General features: G+C 39.7%; 1 protein-coding gene across 3 annotated transcripts in view; it reads left to right on the forward strand.

The window, feature by feature from the left end:
- The window catches only part of MRPL13 (mitochondrial ribosomal protein L13), a 34,308-nt gene extending 27,665 nt beyond the window's left edge, over positions 1-6,643 (forward strand). For all 3 annotated transcript variants that reach the window (XM_006916586.3, XM_025050097.1, XM_006916587.3), the window contains one exon: positions 6,355-6,643. In XM_006916586.3, coding sequence (XP_006916648.1) covers positions 6,355-6,376 — 22 coding nt within the window. In that variant the 3' untranslated portion in view covers positions 6,377-6,643. The remainder of the gene's footprint in view (positions 1-6,354) is intronic.
- Positions 6,644-17,009: the final 10,366 nt, after the last annotated feature.

The raw sequence follows: 17,009 nt of genomic DNA on the forward strand, positions 1-17,009 counted from the left end.
TATTTTGTAACTACCAATTTATAATTTATACTTCTTAAATGCTTCTTATTTTTTTCACTCTTCCCTCTACCCACCTCCATCAAAATGCTCTCTGTATCTGTGAGTTTGTTTCTGTCTTTTTTGTTGTTCATTTATTTTTTTAGATTTCACATATAAGTGAAATCATATAGTATTTGTCTTTCTGTCTGACTTATTTCACTTAGCATAATACCCTCTAGGTCCATCCATGTTGTTGCAGATGGCAAGATTTCATTCCATATGGCTAATACTCTGTTGTGCATATGTACCACCTCTTCTTTATCCACTCATCCACTGATACACACCTCGGTCACTTTCAAATGTTGACTACTGTAAATAATGCTGAAGTGAACATATGGATGCATATGTCTTCTTGAATTAGTGTGTTGAATTTCTTCAGATAAATACCTGGAAGTAGAATCACTGGGTCCTTCTTTGTCTTTTGTTGCAGCCTTTGTTTTAAAGACTTTATTGTCTGGTATGAGTATTGCTACCCCAGATTTTTTTTGTCTTGTTTCCATTTTCATGAAATATCTTTTTTCATCTCTTAACTTTCAGTCTGTGTGTGTCTTGCAACCTGAAGTGAGTATTATTGGCAGCAGCCTTTGTAAGCGTCTTATTTTCTTATCCATTCAGCCACCCTATGTCTTTTGCTTGGAGCATTTAATTCATTTATATTTAAAGTGACTGTTGATAGATATGTAGTTATTGCCATTTTATTATTTATATTTTTTGTCTTTTTTTTTCTCATTCTTAAAAAGTCTCTTACATGTCTTAAAATATTGGGTTGGTGGTGATGAACTCCTTTAGGTTTTTCTTGTCTGGAAGAGACTAAAAGCTTTTGAGCTACAATAACAATTGTCAATCTAAGCTTTGAATCCAGTAGGTAATAGACAAGGTTGTATTAATCTTAATTAAAAGCTACATTGTAGGATTTCATTTAAATATTTTAAATCACTTACAAAAGTTGTATTCTTTTAGGCCTAATTTCATTTTATGTGATTTTTTTTTATGCTAGTTGTTTAGTCATTTTTAAAATAATAGTAAACAAGAAAGATAAAAACTGATTTTTTTCTGAGATAACTATAAATATTTTCTTGAAAATCCTTTTTCTCATTAGAAGTATTAAATTAGTACATGTACTTGGTATATTAGTACTTTTTACACTTTGTGGACACATAAATTGTTTTACCATAAGTTATGAAGTTATACTTTGTGTTTCTTAATAGTACAGAGTAGATGTGTGTTTGCCATGTGTAAGTGATGATTGTAGGGTATACACTTAGAATTTGTTTCTCAAAGAAAAAACAATAGCACTATCCTTTTTTCACAATTCAGTTGCCTGAGACTGTAGCTTTCAAATGGTCAACTTATTTTAATACTGTTGATAATTATTTCCATAGTCATTGCGCTTTGCCAATGCATTACAAAACCATAATAATCGTGGAAATTGGAGCGCTGGCACTGTAATGGAAATTTTTCATTATGTAGGTTAAAAATAAAACTTGGATCATTTCATTCTATTTTCATTTTTACAAAATTCTGTAGGAGACCTCTTAGGAAAAACTAGGTATGTGGAAACTTAACTCGAATTGCTTACATTATCCACAGAGTGATAAAACAAAATCAAAAAAGAAACATTTTGATTCCTCATCCATTAAATTTGTAATGCTTTATTTTAAACAAAACCCTCACCTTTGTCGGGAAACTAAGTGTGGAAAGTTCCAGCATCAGTAAATGCTTGAAAACAGATGTTTACAACGAAAATCCCTGTTCCTGGTATCTAGTGCTCTTCGAGGGTACTACGAGAAGCATGCCTGTAAGGAGAGAGGTGGTGAGGATGCAAGCGAGGAGCTCTGAGGACAGTCGTGATCAGCCCTGGAGTTGTCTTTCCTGAAAGCAGGATTAGGTGTAGGGAGTTTAGTAGGTAATCCATGCAGCTCCTTAAAAGGAAAACGGGGTTCCCGATGCTGGGAGGGGACATGGTGCGCGTCCTGTCCAGTCTGCAGCTCTAGAAGGCAGCAAGGATCTAAACTTAGTGCAGGCCCTCTGATACAAAGCTGTTAATCCTGAAAATTTACAGATTTCCAGTTTTAGTTAAATACTCCGAAAAAAAACTATTTTTACCTGTGCCTTTATAAAATGTGCTTCAGATCAGAGACTTAATCAAAGACAAAGAGAAGGATTTTTACCTTGTCAAAACCCATGAGGAGCTAGACATCTTCAGGATTTTCCATAATTCATGCTAGTCTAGTCGTGTGGCATTTTCCTCCAAGATTTAACTTAATTTGCTGCTCTTCACCGTCAGAAATTATTAGCTGGACTTGGGGCAGCAAGGTTATGTTCCAGCTTTCCCACTCATTGAACCAGCTCAGCACTGGCTTAAACCACGTACCTCAGTGTTTCCACTGCTGAATTTTGCTCAAATTAGGCATTCTAAACTGATCTAAATTATTCTTCTGGATATGAACAGATTAGAACTGGTTGTTAAAATAAAAAGCAATCTCTATTTAAACAACCAAAACCAAATCATTTACAGTCTTAGCCAATAGAGTTTAGGATTTCAAAGTGATAGTTGAATATAGCAATTCCTATTAATTTTAATTGACGAAACCATAATTTGATTGAAAAACCATTTAATAATTTTATGAGTTTAGTTTTTTATAAAAGCACTCTTTGACTTTCTGATCAGGCTGGTGGCACAAGTGCCCAGAGAAGTGAGTATAAAGACACCGTCACTCTGCTTCGCTGTCACCTGTACAGCTCACATCTTTCTTTCAAGGAATGTGTGATGTCACCAGATTTCCTGAAATGGTTTATTCTAAATAATTTCATCCATACACTGTAAATGCTTTAAAACTCAATCAAACCAACCTATTGTTTTTAAGATTACTCCACCGTTCCAATTTTATCCACATTTTAATATTAAATGTTTTTTTGGGATAAGAATTATACTGAGAAATATTCTTAAGAGTGAAAGGACATAAGACCTAAGGGAGAATTAATATTTTTGAGATTTATTAAACTTAAGTTATACCCAATTTCATGGATTTGCAGCTGAAATTAAGATGCTTTTTTCCTTTAAAAAATAAATTATCTTAATGGGACACATAATATTGTCTCTAACTGAACTGTAACATAAACCATGTGTTTTATAGCTTTATGTTTCATTTCATTCACAAGCCAAAGGGATTTTTCCACCATTTCAGAAAGAAAACTAAAATCTCCCAAAAGATTTTTCCTAAAGGCAAAAGAAGAGTTTTTTTTTTTTTTTAGAAAAGTCCCCATTTTTAAGATAATGTAAATGTGTTGGCTTCTGTCATTTCTGTGTTCTAAATTTGAGTCTCTGCAAAAGATCCTGATCATTTGTCAGTAGGAAGAGGAAAGGATGAGTATGCAAACAAGGTGGCATTTCTTACAAGCAGCCAGTACCTGCTGGGTGCGGCTAACGACTGGGAGTTTAAGAGCAATGATGCGGGGCCCAGCCAGCCTTTAAAGGAACTGACAGCCTAATAGGAGTCATGTAGAATAAAACGGTGCTTGTGGGTGCTGGAGTCAGAGGGTCTGCACTAGATCCCCACCATTCACTTCCTAGCTGTGTGTCCCCAAAGAAGTTACTCGGTCCCTCCAAGCTTTTGTTTTGTCAACTATAAAGTGGGGCTGATAACGGCATCTTTCCCACAATGTAGTGAGGAAGATAAAATGAGATAATGCATGTGAAGTGGTTAATATACTTCCCAGCATCTATTAGGCACTCAGTATGTGTTACATAAATGCGAATTTTATTTTCCTAAGTAAGGGCGAGTATGATTTCACAAACACTGTAATGGAAGTGTGCGGGAGCTTCTCTCGCAGTCTCAGAGAAGAGAGCCCTGCCCGAGTTACAAAGGAAGAGTTGTAGAGGGCTTCCCAGAAGCTGTGAGCTTGGAGGTGGGTTTTGAAGGATTAGCCCAGTCCCCTCCAGCAGATAAAAGATAAGACATATTCCAAGCACAGGAAATCTCAAGTACCCAAAACCAGATGTGTGAACGTTTTTATCTGGCAATAGCAAGTAGTGTAATGGGACCAGAAACAAAGAGAAATAGTGTTGAAAGACTCAGAAAGGTTAGCTGGGGCCAGTCATGGAGGGTTGTATGTTAAATTCCGAGGTGTTTGAATTCCACACAGCATGGAGGGCTATGAAAGACATTTACGCGGGGCCACTCGATATGTGGAAGTGGGATGGAGAAGGAATCTATACTCTCTAACAACTCTCAGGTGTCTTCCTCATGCCTCATTTCTCCCAAACTCTACATCTTCATTACTAGCTGCCTGCCGTGTCCAGATTTTGTCATACTCAAAACCAAGATCCTTCCCTTCAGAATCGGTTTTGTCTGTATTCCCGACCCTGAAAAAATAAATAGCATTGCCATTCACTGAGTTCTTCTAGCTGAAAATTAGTAGTCATCCTTGGACTGTCATTTTCCAATAGCTCCCTCCTCCATCATCGACCTGGCCCTAGCCCTCCTCCCTCTCCCTTCCCACCCTCTTCCCCTGAAACATGTTAAATTTTTGCTTCCTATATACTGGACCTGTCCTTTCCTCTCAGTCATTACTGCTACAGCCCTAACGGAGCCCTCATCTTCACCCTTCTCACTTTCTTCCCCCAAAATCTTCTTGAAATATTTGGGCTTAGGCCCCTGTTGCCTTCAGGTCACTATCTGCATTCCTTACAGATTACACCCTTTACACACACTTCCAATTTTCCTTCTAAATTCCATCAAAAGGTGCTTTCTGTCATCTCCTTGTTACTTAATAAATTAACCTTTGGTGTGGAAACAACTAGACCGACTGAGCACATTTCATTATCTGGACCGGAGTTGCAGAGACTTTTTGTTAGGGCATCGGCTTAGAGGATTTCTTTCCAATGGCCTCACCGCCACCCTGTTGTATTATATGAACCAGCCAGACGGGAGGATGACTTGTTTCTTTAAATGTACCGATGTCTCTTACTGCCGTGATTGTTTTGAGTTCACGTACCAAAGACTGAAAGGGTACACTTCGGAGCCACTTTGAGCTATCATATCAAACTGTTTTTCCCAGGCATTGGATACAGTTTTTATGTTCAGAAAGAGATTTCAAAAACAGTGACAAAATTCTGCAGTTTCTCTTCTCGTTGTTATAGAATGACTGATACAGTGGAGCATATTTGGCTGGTTTCCCAGATCAGTGCCTGGACTCCTCTGGGTTAAAGAATAACTTTAAATTGTAATATAGTTCATTCACTCGGCCACTAAACCGTTGGTCTTCATAGCTGGATTGTCTCTTATCTTGTGAGTATTTTGTTTAAGAAAGCACACTATAAATGTAGAAAGGGACTAGATAAAGTTGTTTCGGGGCAAACAGAGTTCATCTGCTTTTTAACGGAACTCAAATTATCGAATATTTTTACAGCTGTTCCAAAAATATCTATTTCATTTCCTGATTACTGACTTTCTTCTGAAAATTTCATATGAGCCCAACACCTTCAAATACACAATGTAAAAGATAACAATAACAGGACACTTTATAATTTTTTGCGTTTTATAATTTTCTATTCTCCATTGTTCTGATTTAACGTGTCCTCTTACTGACTTTCTTCTGAAAATTTCATATGAGCTCAACACCTTCAAATACACAATGTAAAAGAAAACAGGACACTTTATAATTTTTTGCGTTTTATAATTTTCTATTCTCCATTGTTCTGATTTAACGTGTCCCTGAAAATGTTCTTTGTTTTAATACTACCACTAGAAGCAACTTTTGGGTATGATTAATCCTATAAATATATAAATGAGGAAAAAGTCAGGTATATATGTATAACTAAAATACCAAAGAGCTAGTGTTTATATACTTCGTGTGTGTGTATATATATATATAATTAAAATTAAATTTAACACGATAAAATAATATAAATCGAGAAATTACTCATTTAGAATTTTCCTTTTCTAGGTAAATCTATATCTTCCTATGGATTGTAAAGGTCTCAGTAATGTTTGCTATGAAAAGGACTTCATGAAAAAATACTCTAAAATAGAACACAGAAATTGAATTAATTCAAGTTTTTAAGTTATATTCATTCATAGGTACAAAGGGGCCTCTATACTCTCTAACAACTTGGGAATTGCCACTTAACCGTTCCAGTTTGTAAGGATTTGGCTTTGGTGTTTTTCACCAAAAACTTAGATATAATGTTTGTAGCTATTTCTCGATGAACAGTTACTTTTGTGTTAAATTGAGAAAATAATCTTCCTTCATCAGGCAGGAGAAAATGAAATATGATTCTTGAAGAAATAAATGTTGGTTTTTGTCTTTCAGACCTGAAGATTTACGGCTGTAGTAGAATGAAAGTTGCAGAAAATAACAATGAAGTGATCAAAACTCCCTGCTGATAAATATCTCCTAAATCACAGTGCTGAGTAAGACGCCACTGCATTTTGACAAGAAACTCGTTATGGGTGCTCCAGGTTTGTGGAGAAAGGTCAGGAAGGGATCTTCCTTCGACAGGAAATTGCAGTAAAATACATTATTTTACAGAATCTCTTTATCATGTAATCTGATTTGAATGTTATAATGATGATAAAAATAAAATCGCTTACTTGGGTAACTGTTCAGTTTTTCATTTAATGAAAAAGCAAGCCCCAGGCAGCATCGAGTTAAAGTTGCCAGCAAGTGCCCATCCATGCAGATTTCCTCCGATTCCCGATTCCCTATCGTGGTCTTGCCAGATGGGACGACAGCCCCACCTCACTTGACCTTTCGGAGACCGTTTTATCTGACCTCCCATCTATCACAGTTCATCAGTCCAGCTCAGCAGGGTAAGGTTTGCCCTGAGGTACTTAGAACTGCTATTATCTTCTTCTCATCTAGCTTTTTGGTCTCCATGACACCAAAATAACAAAGTAATGTCTGTCTACCCTAGAAATATCTGCCCCACTGTGACGCTGTTTGCAGACCTCTTTCCAATGTCCCCATGCCTCTCCAAGCCTCCTGTCGGCCCCTGTACACGTCTGTGCTGGGCCCTTATACTGGGCTGCTGGGATAACCTAGCAAAATCTCTTTTCTAAAAATCAAGAAGCCGAGCCACTGTATTTGGGCATTTTTATGGTAGGTTTTTTTTACCCCCCTTCTCTTACCCTGGCCAATCGAGGAGTGAATTTCTGACCACCTTTCCCATTCATTCCGTGAACATGTACTGAGTGCCTGCTACCTGCCAGGCTCAGTGCTAGGCACTGGGAAACAGAAATCACACACGTCTTCCCCCAACACACGCCCCACCACAGAGCTACAGTCTGTTGCAGGGTGGAAAGTGCACCTGGGTGTCAGAGGTGCTGCTGTGACAATGAATGACCTGTGATGTCGAGTGTGTTATAGGAACTGGCATTAGATATGAAGTGTGCTAGTAAGCACCTGCGAACGTGCCAGGCACAACCGCTCTCTGTAAGTGAATTCATTTAGTCCATACGGCAATCCTGTAATGATCATAATGTGCTCCTCTGCTTTTAAAAATAGACACACTGAGACAACAATAAGTTAAGTAACTTGGCCAAGGTCACAGAACTGCTGAATGGCTCAAAAACTCACAGACTTAGCCCTGCTAGATGAGGAAAAATGAGTATTTATGTTTATATATCACAGATTCTGTAATAAAGCTAGCATAACCTGGTGCAGGTCAACAGTTACCGTTCACAATGAAGTGGCAGCTAGGTTTTTAAACTGTTGGACCACAATGCGGATCCACCCTGGACTTCGATGTGGTAATCTTGGGTGTGAGCCAATACGAAATGAGCCCCCAGCTCCTGATGCAGCAGCTTTAATAGGGAAGAATTTTTGTTTCGTGTTTCCTACCCACCTAGAACGATGCCTGGCACATGTTTCTTGGTTGAGAAAGGCTCACAGACGAGCCTTTGTTTCTAATGAACCTGTAAGATTTTAAGAAGAGATCATGACAACATGCTCAGTAAGAATATGGAGCACAGTCATCACATTACACAATATTCAGTCTGAATACTGAGACGAATCCCTATCAACCTCACTTGCTGTGTGAGCCACTTTGGTGGGGGAGGGGCTGCCTGATCCTGCAGAACCATGTCGACCTAAACAGGGGCTGTATTGGTAGAATGAATTGCTCCCCATTGCTATTGGGAGCTAACTTGACGATGCACTCAGAACCACAGCAGAGAGGCTTCTGCACCACATAAGTGGCCCTCAGAAGCAGAAGCTCTTGGGTCTTCCACAGCCTACCCATGTGCCATCACTTGGGAGTTTAACAGCCTGACCTGCACATATCCTAAGAGAACACAACTACACGTAGCCAAGTAAAATCACAACTCACTGTATGGGACCCAGTAACCTAGACGGGAAGACAGGCTGGACCAGCAGGATTGCAGCTCCTATTGAAGTAAAATGAACAGAAGAAACAAGTTTAAAGAATAGGAATTCTTACAGAAAAAGAAGGAAACCCTAACTCAAGAATCGTATGGGAAGGAGAAAAAATGCTCGTATATGTATTTTGTTGTAAATGTGTCTGTAATGTGAAAATTAGTGCAAATAAAGAGTTAAATCACTAAAACCAAAATCGTGTTTATTCATATACAATTTTTCACCAGGGGCCTGTGTCTTGCACTATTGGGTAACACCATGTAAGTGTGAAAAACATCCAGCTGAGCATAATGACCTGTGGCAGAATAATACAAAACACCTTTCTCCATTTTACCCAAGTGCCTCACCTGCTGTATTTGCTCAGGAAAACCCGAGGAAGTGTCCTGATTATAAGTAGCAAAGGTAAAAGTATTGTGATGTTTTAAGGCAAAAGAGCATGTGATATCGCCAGGGCCAGCGAGCCTAAAGTAACCACACTGATGAATCCCAGAGACGACACTCAAAACAAGGTGAGAGCTAAATCTTAACTTCCCAGCAATCACTCCCTTTCCAGGGAACTGAAAACTGAAAAGCACTCAGTAGGCTGCAGATAACTGCAAACCTCATGCAGCATGAAGCCATGGTGACATCTGATCTCATTTGGGGCCACAGAAATAGCTTCTTTATGAGAAGGGGCAATTAGAACAGTGAAAGTTGGGTTTTTGTTTTAAGCCAGTTCAGAGGGACAAAAACAGGATAATAAGCCATAGCCATCTACCTCTGATAACCCATTTCACTCAAAAAATTATCATCTTCCACCTATTCTCCATAGCTCAAAAGCCACAACTCCTCACTATAAACACCTATGTTTATTATGTTTATTAGGAACTTAATAAACATAATAAACATAGGTGTTTATAGTGAATAGTTTTTTGTTTCACAAGATGGTACAAGGTTTGTGCTTTCTGCCCCATCTCCATTTTTTTCCTATAAACCCTGTTAATTTTGGAGCACAAAATTCCACCATGCAGAGATAATTTTTTTTTTTTGGAATGCACATGCCACTTTATAGGACAGCTGTACTCACTGTGACCGCTGGTTTATCACATCCTAGTGTCAGGCTGACTTTTCTTCCAGGGTCCTAAGAGGTCACTCTCCTCCAGCAGACGTGGCCACATGGGAGATACTGTACCAAAGTCTGGTGCCATCTCCTTGTCCTGGCTGGGTTGGAGCGGGGAGCACCTCTCTGCAAGCCTCGAATGGGGAGGGCAATACCGTTGACATAGCCTGTTCTCATCACCAGGCATGGGTTATCTCCAGGGTCAGTCAGGACCTAGCAGGTGGCCAGGATAAAGCTGGGTTCCCAAGCAGATCTTTAAAGCCATGCTCGGCCCAGAATGCAATCCTCTCCTTTCTTATCCTAATTCCTACTCTAAATTTACAAAGCATATACGACTGAGAACTACGCCTGGCGAGACTGATAAATCATGTCTCGTGGTGTAGACAAACTTGGCCATGTGTTCGGTTGATGGTAATGAAGCGATGCTGCCATCTTTAAAAGTGAATTAAGAGTGAATTTGTTTGATTTGTAAGTTTTAACCCAAATGAAGGAGGTTTAAAAAAAATGCATGTAAATTGCATTTTTCATCAGATTCTTACTAGAGTTCTTTTTTTTCCTTTATTGCTAGTTCCCTCCAAGCCAGATCTAGACACCGTTGCTCTGCCCGTGCCCCCATCTTTTTTCTATGCTACAGTTGACTGATTTGTTTTCCTACCTTCTGGAAAAGGGGATTCGTACTCACTCAGCCAAGAACATTAAACGTCCAGGTCTTTCCTGGCTGAGAATTCCACGGTGGAACAGGTAGCAAATTCTGAGTCTGCGAAGCCCAAAATCCCAGGAGGGATTCTGCTGCCAATCTCTACAATGCTGAGTTTGAATTGGATAGAAACCTATTTCAGAAGGTCTGATCTTTCCAAGGCAGACATTAAGGCTCCGTTTCAACTTAAATACAGGCTCGTACAGAAAAGTCGCAATTCTCTCTCTGCCCAAAAATCTAAAATAAGAATTGAGTAGTTTTGCAGCATCTCTGCTGTTAGGGGCTTCGCCTTGAAAGAATGTAAACCTGAAATCAGCTACCGGTATAACAGTCACTCTACCTGACGGCCAACTTTTAGTAGGCTGGCTGCCAGGAAGGTTTGGAATACATTTTCCACATGAAGATGGCATAAACAGGATCTCTGAAGGAGACACACATTAGTATCAGTGCCATTTGGTCCACGAGAAACTCTTTGATTTCAAACAAATCTTTATTTCAAAGCTTAACTTTGCATTTACTGCCCCCACTGTTTAATTCCAAGGTTCATACCCACTAACGCCTTTGCCGGCTGCTAGAAAGCCGTTCTGTTGCTCACGAAACACCTGTGCTTTATAGGCTGCTGTGGAGCTCCAGCTTGTCAACCTGTATTAAATCGTTTAATTATGATGCCATTTGGCATCTTTTTTAGCAATCACAAAACTAAAAAGGGTCCTGAAATTTAGAGAAAAGTCTGAGTATAAAGCATCTGTCTTTGACTTTTTGGCAAATTCACAAAATCCAAATAAAATATTTTTATAACTTCTTAGAAAAGTATTACTAGTTATTTTATAATTATGTACTGTTACCAGCATGGTGTATATGCAGAGCCATAAATCATGGAGAAATGTGAATATGTATATTCAGAAAATTTGGTCTGGAAGTCTAAACCTTTGGAAGCAGTGATTAATAGTCAACTCTCCAGTCTGTATCGATCATTTGACCAATATTTACATTCCAGAAACTATTCTACGTGCCTGAGATACATACGTGAATAAGTTTCCTACTATCATGGTGTTCTCTTTCTGGCACAGAGTTCCTCAAACCCTTGGAATTTCCTAAATGATGAGGGGGATCAATGTGGCTTTTGTTATGTTAATGAGGTGCCATTTGGAAAGCATCAAAAGTCGGAGGCTGGTTACCAGGGGGCCAACTATGTAATTAAAGCCTTGGAACACCCCTAACTCCAAGGAGGGGAGAGGGCTGGAGGTTGGATCAATTGCCAATGGCCAATGATTTAATCAATTGTGCCTGTGTAACAAAGCTCTCGTCAAAAGGAAGGGTTTTAGAGAGCTTCAAGTTGGCTGGAGTTCAGCTGACTCAGGCTGGGCTCAGCTGGGCCTGCATCCAAGCCACAACGTGGGGCCAGGCCTATTCCATGTCTCTGGCTGTCCTTGGGCCAGCGGCAACCTGAGGCACATTGTCATGGTGAAAGGCAGAAACAAAGAAAGCAAGCCTAACAGCAAGCACATTTCAACCCCCTGCTCGTGGTATGTGCACTAACAGCCCACGGCCGACGTAACTCAAAGTCAACAGCTTGGAAGACGTTCTGCTACATGGAGGTGATGGATGGGGGCGGGAAGGAGCGTATATTTTTTATATTTACATTTTATATATAATGTACCTGAAGTGCAACGGGGAAAAGAAGTTGGATTCTATGTTTTCATGGTGGAGCCTGTAGGAATTTTGACAGATTGAATAGAGTAGGAAAGAAAAACGTTGATCCATTTTTACCCTCTAACCGTTTGGGGCAGTCATCTGGACCTTCCCTCACCCCAGTCTACCAAGAGAGTGAAATAAAAAAGAAAAGGAAACAAAATCCTTCAGTCTTCCTAAGGGAGTAAAAGTTTTTTTCCTGACCTCACTTTTCTCTCTATACAACCCCTCCCTATTTCTTTGCTCCCTTTTTGCAGCAAGACTCATCCACAGATGAGTCTTATTTATTTTTTTTTTTTAAACTCCTTTTTCCCGCTTCAATTCCCTTAGGCTTGGCCTTGCACCATTCTACCAAAATTGCTTTCTTGAAGATCTCAAGTGGCCTCTACGCTTTCCATTTGTCTCAGGTTAAAGCCAACATCTACACAATGGCCCACAGGCCAATATGTAATCTGGCGCCCATCATTTAATTTCATCTCCTACAATTCTCCTGCTTCTGCTCGGCCATGCTAACTCCTTGCTCTTCCTTCCCAGCACAGGGCCTGTGCCCTTTCCACTGCTCGAATACTCTGGTCCAGATATAGCCTCATGAGGGAGCGGCTTACTCCCTCGCCTCCTTCCAGTCTTTGCTGAAATGTCACCACTAATAAAGCTTACCAAGACCACCTTACTTGAAACTTTAGCCCTTGCCCTTCTTGCCCCTACCTTTCCCAATTCTCTTATCTTTTTCCTATAACACATTCTTCCTACGTACTGTACCATTTACTGCCTTATTAGGTTTATTGTTTATATTCTGTCATTCCCATGAGAGTGCAAGCTCAGTGAGATAGAGATTGTGTGTGTCATGCTTGCTAATGTATTCCAAGTACCTAAAACATGCCAGGGATATGTAACTGTTGCTCAATAAACACTTCCTGTAGTCTAAATGTACACGGGCAATTGCAGAGGACTCCTCACTAGTCTCTCAGACTAACTTTTCTACCTTCCTGTTATAGATCCCTTCTGCTCTCCTATGACCTTAGCCAGAGTTATGGTGGACAGGTGAGAGATCAGTTGGTGGCAGCACTCACACCTATGCAAGAAACTTCTGCGTTCCGCCTCATGCAAAGACATGCCCTGGTTAGATGTTAATGGGGCTCAACGGTTGCGGGGCTCAACGGTTGGGAATCGGGAATCAGCCTCTCATCCTCTAGGGGACAATTCTAGGAAGCATTCTCTCACTTCTCAGAGGTCATGGAGGAACTGAGAGTCCCCCTACCCGCAGCGGCACCCCTGATTACATGCATACATCTTTATATCGGCTTTTCCTTGTTCCCTGTCTCACTTGTTCAGCCCTCTCACTGATGTTTCATTGGATCACATCCCAAAGAAACCACCTGCACTGAAATCCTTGTTTTACATTCTACTTCCAAAATAACCCAAGGTTGCACACGCTTTGTCCATCCTCACGTGGGAGCCAAGGAGGTATTTTCAACATAGAGATCTCTTCATGTGCCTCCCAAACCAAAACACTTTATGATTCTCCATCATTGGCCTAAACGCCACACACCTTAGCAAGGCCTTCTCATCTCCTTCTGCTCCTCTTGTTAGACTTTATATCCCAGCCCCTCTTAAACATTGGTAATTCCCAAACAGCCGCACCCTCGTGCCTCCATGCCTTGGAATGACTCTCCAGTTGTCTTCTCCTAACCCTGTGTCCACCATGTCTCATATGTCTCAGTCCTTTCCAGGTATTCTTAGATATTCCTCGGACATATATTCACTATAACCATCCCCTTGTGTTATAATTGCTTCTCTCTCCATTGATGGGTTGAGCTTGTCGAAGGTAGAGAATGTGTCTTTTCTCTTGTGTATCCCCGGCACTTAGCACCGTGTCTGGCTCTTTCTTATAAAGCTCTGAAAGAGTGCTTAGCACATAGTAAGCCCATAGTCTGTAATAAATGTTTATTGTGAGTAAAAGCAGCTATATTAGCTAGGGTAATACTAGCTAATATAATACACACACATATCTGAGCTTTTAATAAAAGTTTGTGTTGTTCACGTAACAATATAATGCAAATGTTCCCGATTAGTCGCTAGCCTTCCACAAAGTCTTCCCAGTACCCAAACATGTTCCACATCATAATTTCACACCCCCGTAAGACCTTGGAGTCCTCTGCATTCAGGTGGCAATTGTGAAAGAAGCAGGTGGACAGGACACACACACTTCTTAACCCCCTTGACTCAGAAGTCACATACATATTTCATTGGTTGAGAATATGTCATGTAGCCATACTGAAGGAGTCTGAGGGATGAACGACTAATTTGTATTCAGAGGAGAATACAGCTTTGGTTGAAGCTAGCTATGTCTCTAAAACAGCAGCCAACATGAAATGATCTGAGACCTGGATAGAAGTGTCTCTGGTGATACCAGAGTTAGGGAGATGAGAAATATAGACCTTAATCAGTTAAGAAAAGAACATATGGACAATGACTCCAAGCTAATATAGGTCCCTAAGGAGTAATAAAGCAGGTAATTGCTTCTGAACACACCTGATATTGTTGCAGTCAGTGCCTATTTGATAGTAAAAAAATTTTTTTAAATAAGTAAATATTAATATTTGGAAATGGTATCCAGACCACAGCCTTTCTGGTAATCATGAATGGCATTGTTTAGCTGTCTAGAAATAACAGCAGAAACCATCAGCCTGTGTCTACACTGCCGAGCTGCTGGTTACCGCGATCACCCCCATCCTTGAAAGTTATCGTTAGCCACGCAGGTATGGATCTGATTCCTTCAGAAAGTGCCCCAGCTATGAACTTCTAGATATCTCAGGAGAAGCAAAACTTCCCCAAAGCTGTAGAATGTGGACAGACCACTCTTGCTTCTGCACAGTCAGCTTTTGAGTTGTATCCTGTTGCTCATAATCACTAGAGGGGTGGCTCTCTCCTGGTTTGATAAAACATGCTCACACTTGAGGGTGAATTCAGAGATAGAAGCTGTTGGCGACACTCCAAGAACATGAGCAGGCAGCCAGTGACAACAGAGATTTAGTTAGCAGGGCTTCTCCTTGTGCCCAAATCTGATAACTGAAATGTTTATAAAAAGAACTCTTTGTGAAGTTCAACCCTTCCAGCCTCCAAACTTTCCAGTTCATAGGCCTAATACAGGCACATGCATGAGAAAGGACAGGTAAAGTGAAAACACCTGAATTTTCTAATAACCGAATTCTCTTTAATACATCTATGCAATAACAGCACATGTAAATAATAATGATTTTTCATACTGAAAGTCGAGCTGGTTAACAAGTTCACGACATGATTTTGGGAATGTATCCGGGATACAGTTTTATCAGGATTCACTGAATTTGAGCCAAATGACAGAACATTGAAAAACAGAGATAAATGTCTTCAGTAATTACACTTCTCGTTTCTGTCTCATTGTTAGTTTTGCTTTGTTACCATACAAAATTCATTTTAGAGCTGGGAAAAAGAAGATATTTTAACTTCTCTGGATTTCATTATAAAACTTCTTTTAAGTTACATTAATAAAGCTGAACTTCGCAACATTGGTCATGGATATTTTTTAATCAGTAAGATAAAATGCAATTAACCAAAGAAACAAACAACGAAATGTGGTTACGTGTGCCAGTGTGTGATTTTTATTGCTTAGCAAGATAAAGAGAAAAAATAAATTATTACTAACATTTATGCATTTACAAATGCGACCAAGACAAGCAGATCATTTCAGCACTCCTGATAATACATTTAGTGTCTCTTTTATTGTGTTTTTAAGATTACTAACACCTACCATCTTTCTAAACATCAGCAATGACTCATTTTCCTTCACTTATGCCGGCCGGGTCATTAATTATGAAGATATTAAAATGGTAACATTATTTTGTAAAGTAGAATTTTACTTTAAAAATCTTTGGTGATTTTCCTGTAAAAAATATGAAGCTCCAGAGAGCACATGCTCCTGAGAGCAAAATGTTTTTCAAACAACACAGAAATGTTAAATATTAACGGTACATGAAATTAACCCTTAACTTTAAAAAGTAAAAAAAAAGTAAAAATTCCCCACAACCCCAGTCCCAGGAGGAAACCATGGTTATGTGTCTGGAGTTTATTCATCCCAATTTTTCAATACAAATAGATGATCGGAGTAATAGATAAATATTGTTCTGCAATTTGCTCTTTTCATTTAAAACCAGTGTCTAATCAAGTTATTCAGTCTAATAATAATGTAAACTATCACAAGTATTAATTTCTGTTAAAGAAAAAGTCATCTTAAAAAGTATAGAAGAACCAGGACTTTGTGGCTAAGGAATTCTCTGGACTCTGCACTTGTCTAGCACAAATGAACCATTTACATCAGCCTTTCCAATGCCACATCGAATCAGAATGAAAAGTTATAATTTTTTTAAACCAAATATTTGGTTCATACCTTGGAAACCTTCATTCTGCATTTGAACAGCCCTTCTTGTTGGGGACAGGCCCGAAGGGATTAAATCTTTCCCGGTTATTACAGCCCAAATTAGTCATCCTAAATCATTCCACCCCGTTTCATCCTTCTTAAGTCCCTATCTGCCACTAATCCTGCACTTAGTCTACAAAACGCAGACAAACCTCAAAACCAACGTGCCGTTCTAAAATCATTCTCTCTTACTCCTCAAGTATCTGTCTCACTTAATGAAATTACCTTTCATTTACTCCCCCAAACTTGAAACCCTGAGGCCATTCTTACCTTCTGCCTGTCACCCCCTACCGCCATCCCATCAGGTACTAAGTTCTGCCCATAGTACTTCCCCATCCATTCTCAAATCTGGCTTCTCCTCCTGCTCCTCACTGCACTGCTGTGGTCCAGGCCCTCGCCATCTGAACTACTGTAACAGGCAGAGTGGCACATTACAGGGAGGTGGGCATGAGCTACTGGAACAAACCAGTCAGTTCGAATTCCTTCTTTGAATCTTTTATGTGTGTGTATAACCTTGGACATGTCACTTACCTTACATGTTTGATCATGTGTAAAAAGGGAATACTTACCTTAACTTGTGAAAATCAACTTAATATAGTGTCCAGGACAGAAGCTAGTCCAAGACAGGTGTTCATTAAATGTCTTTT

This window comes from Pteropus alecto, unplaced genomic scaffold (genome assembly GCF_000325575.1).
Source record: "Pteropus alecto unplaced genomic scaffold, ASM32557v1 scaffold164, whole genome shotgun sequence".
NCBI classification, from domain to species: domain Eukaryota; kingdom Metazoa; phylum Chordata; class Mammalia; order Chiroptera; family Pteropodidae; genus Pteropus; species Pteropus alecto.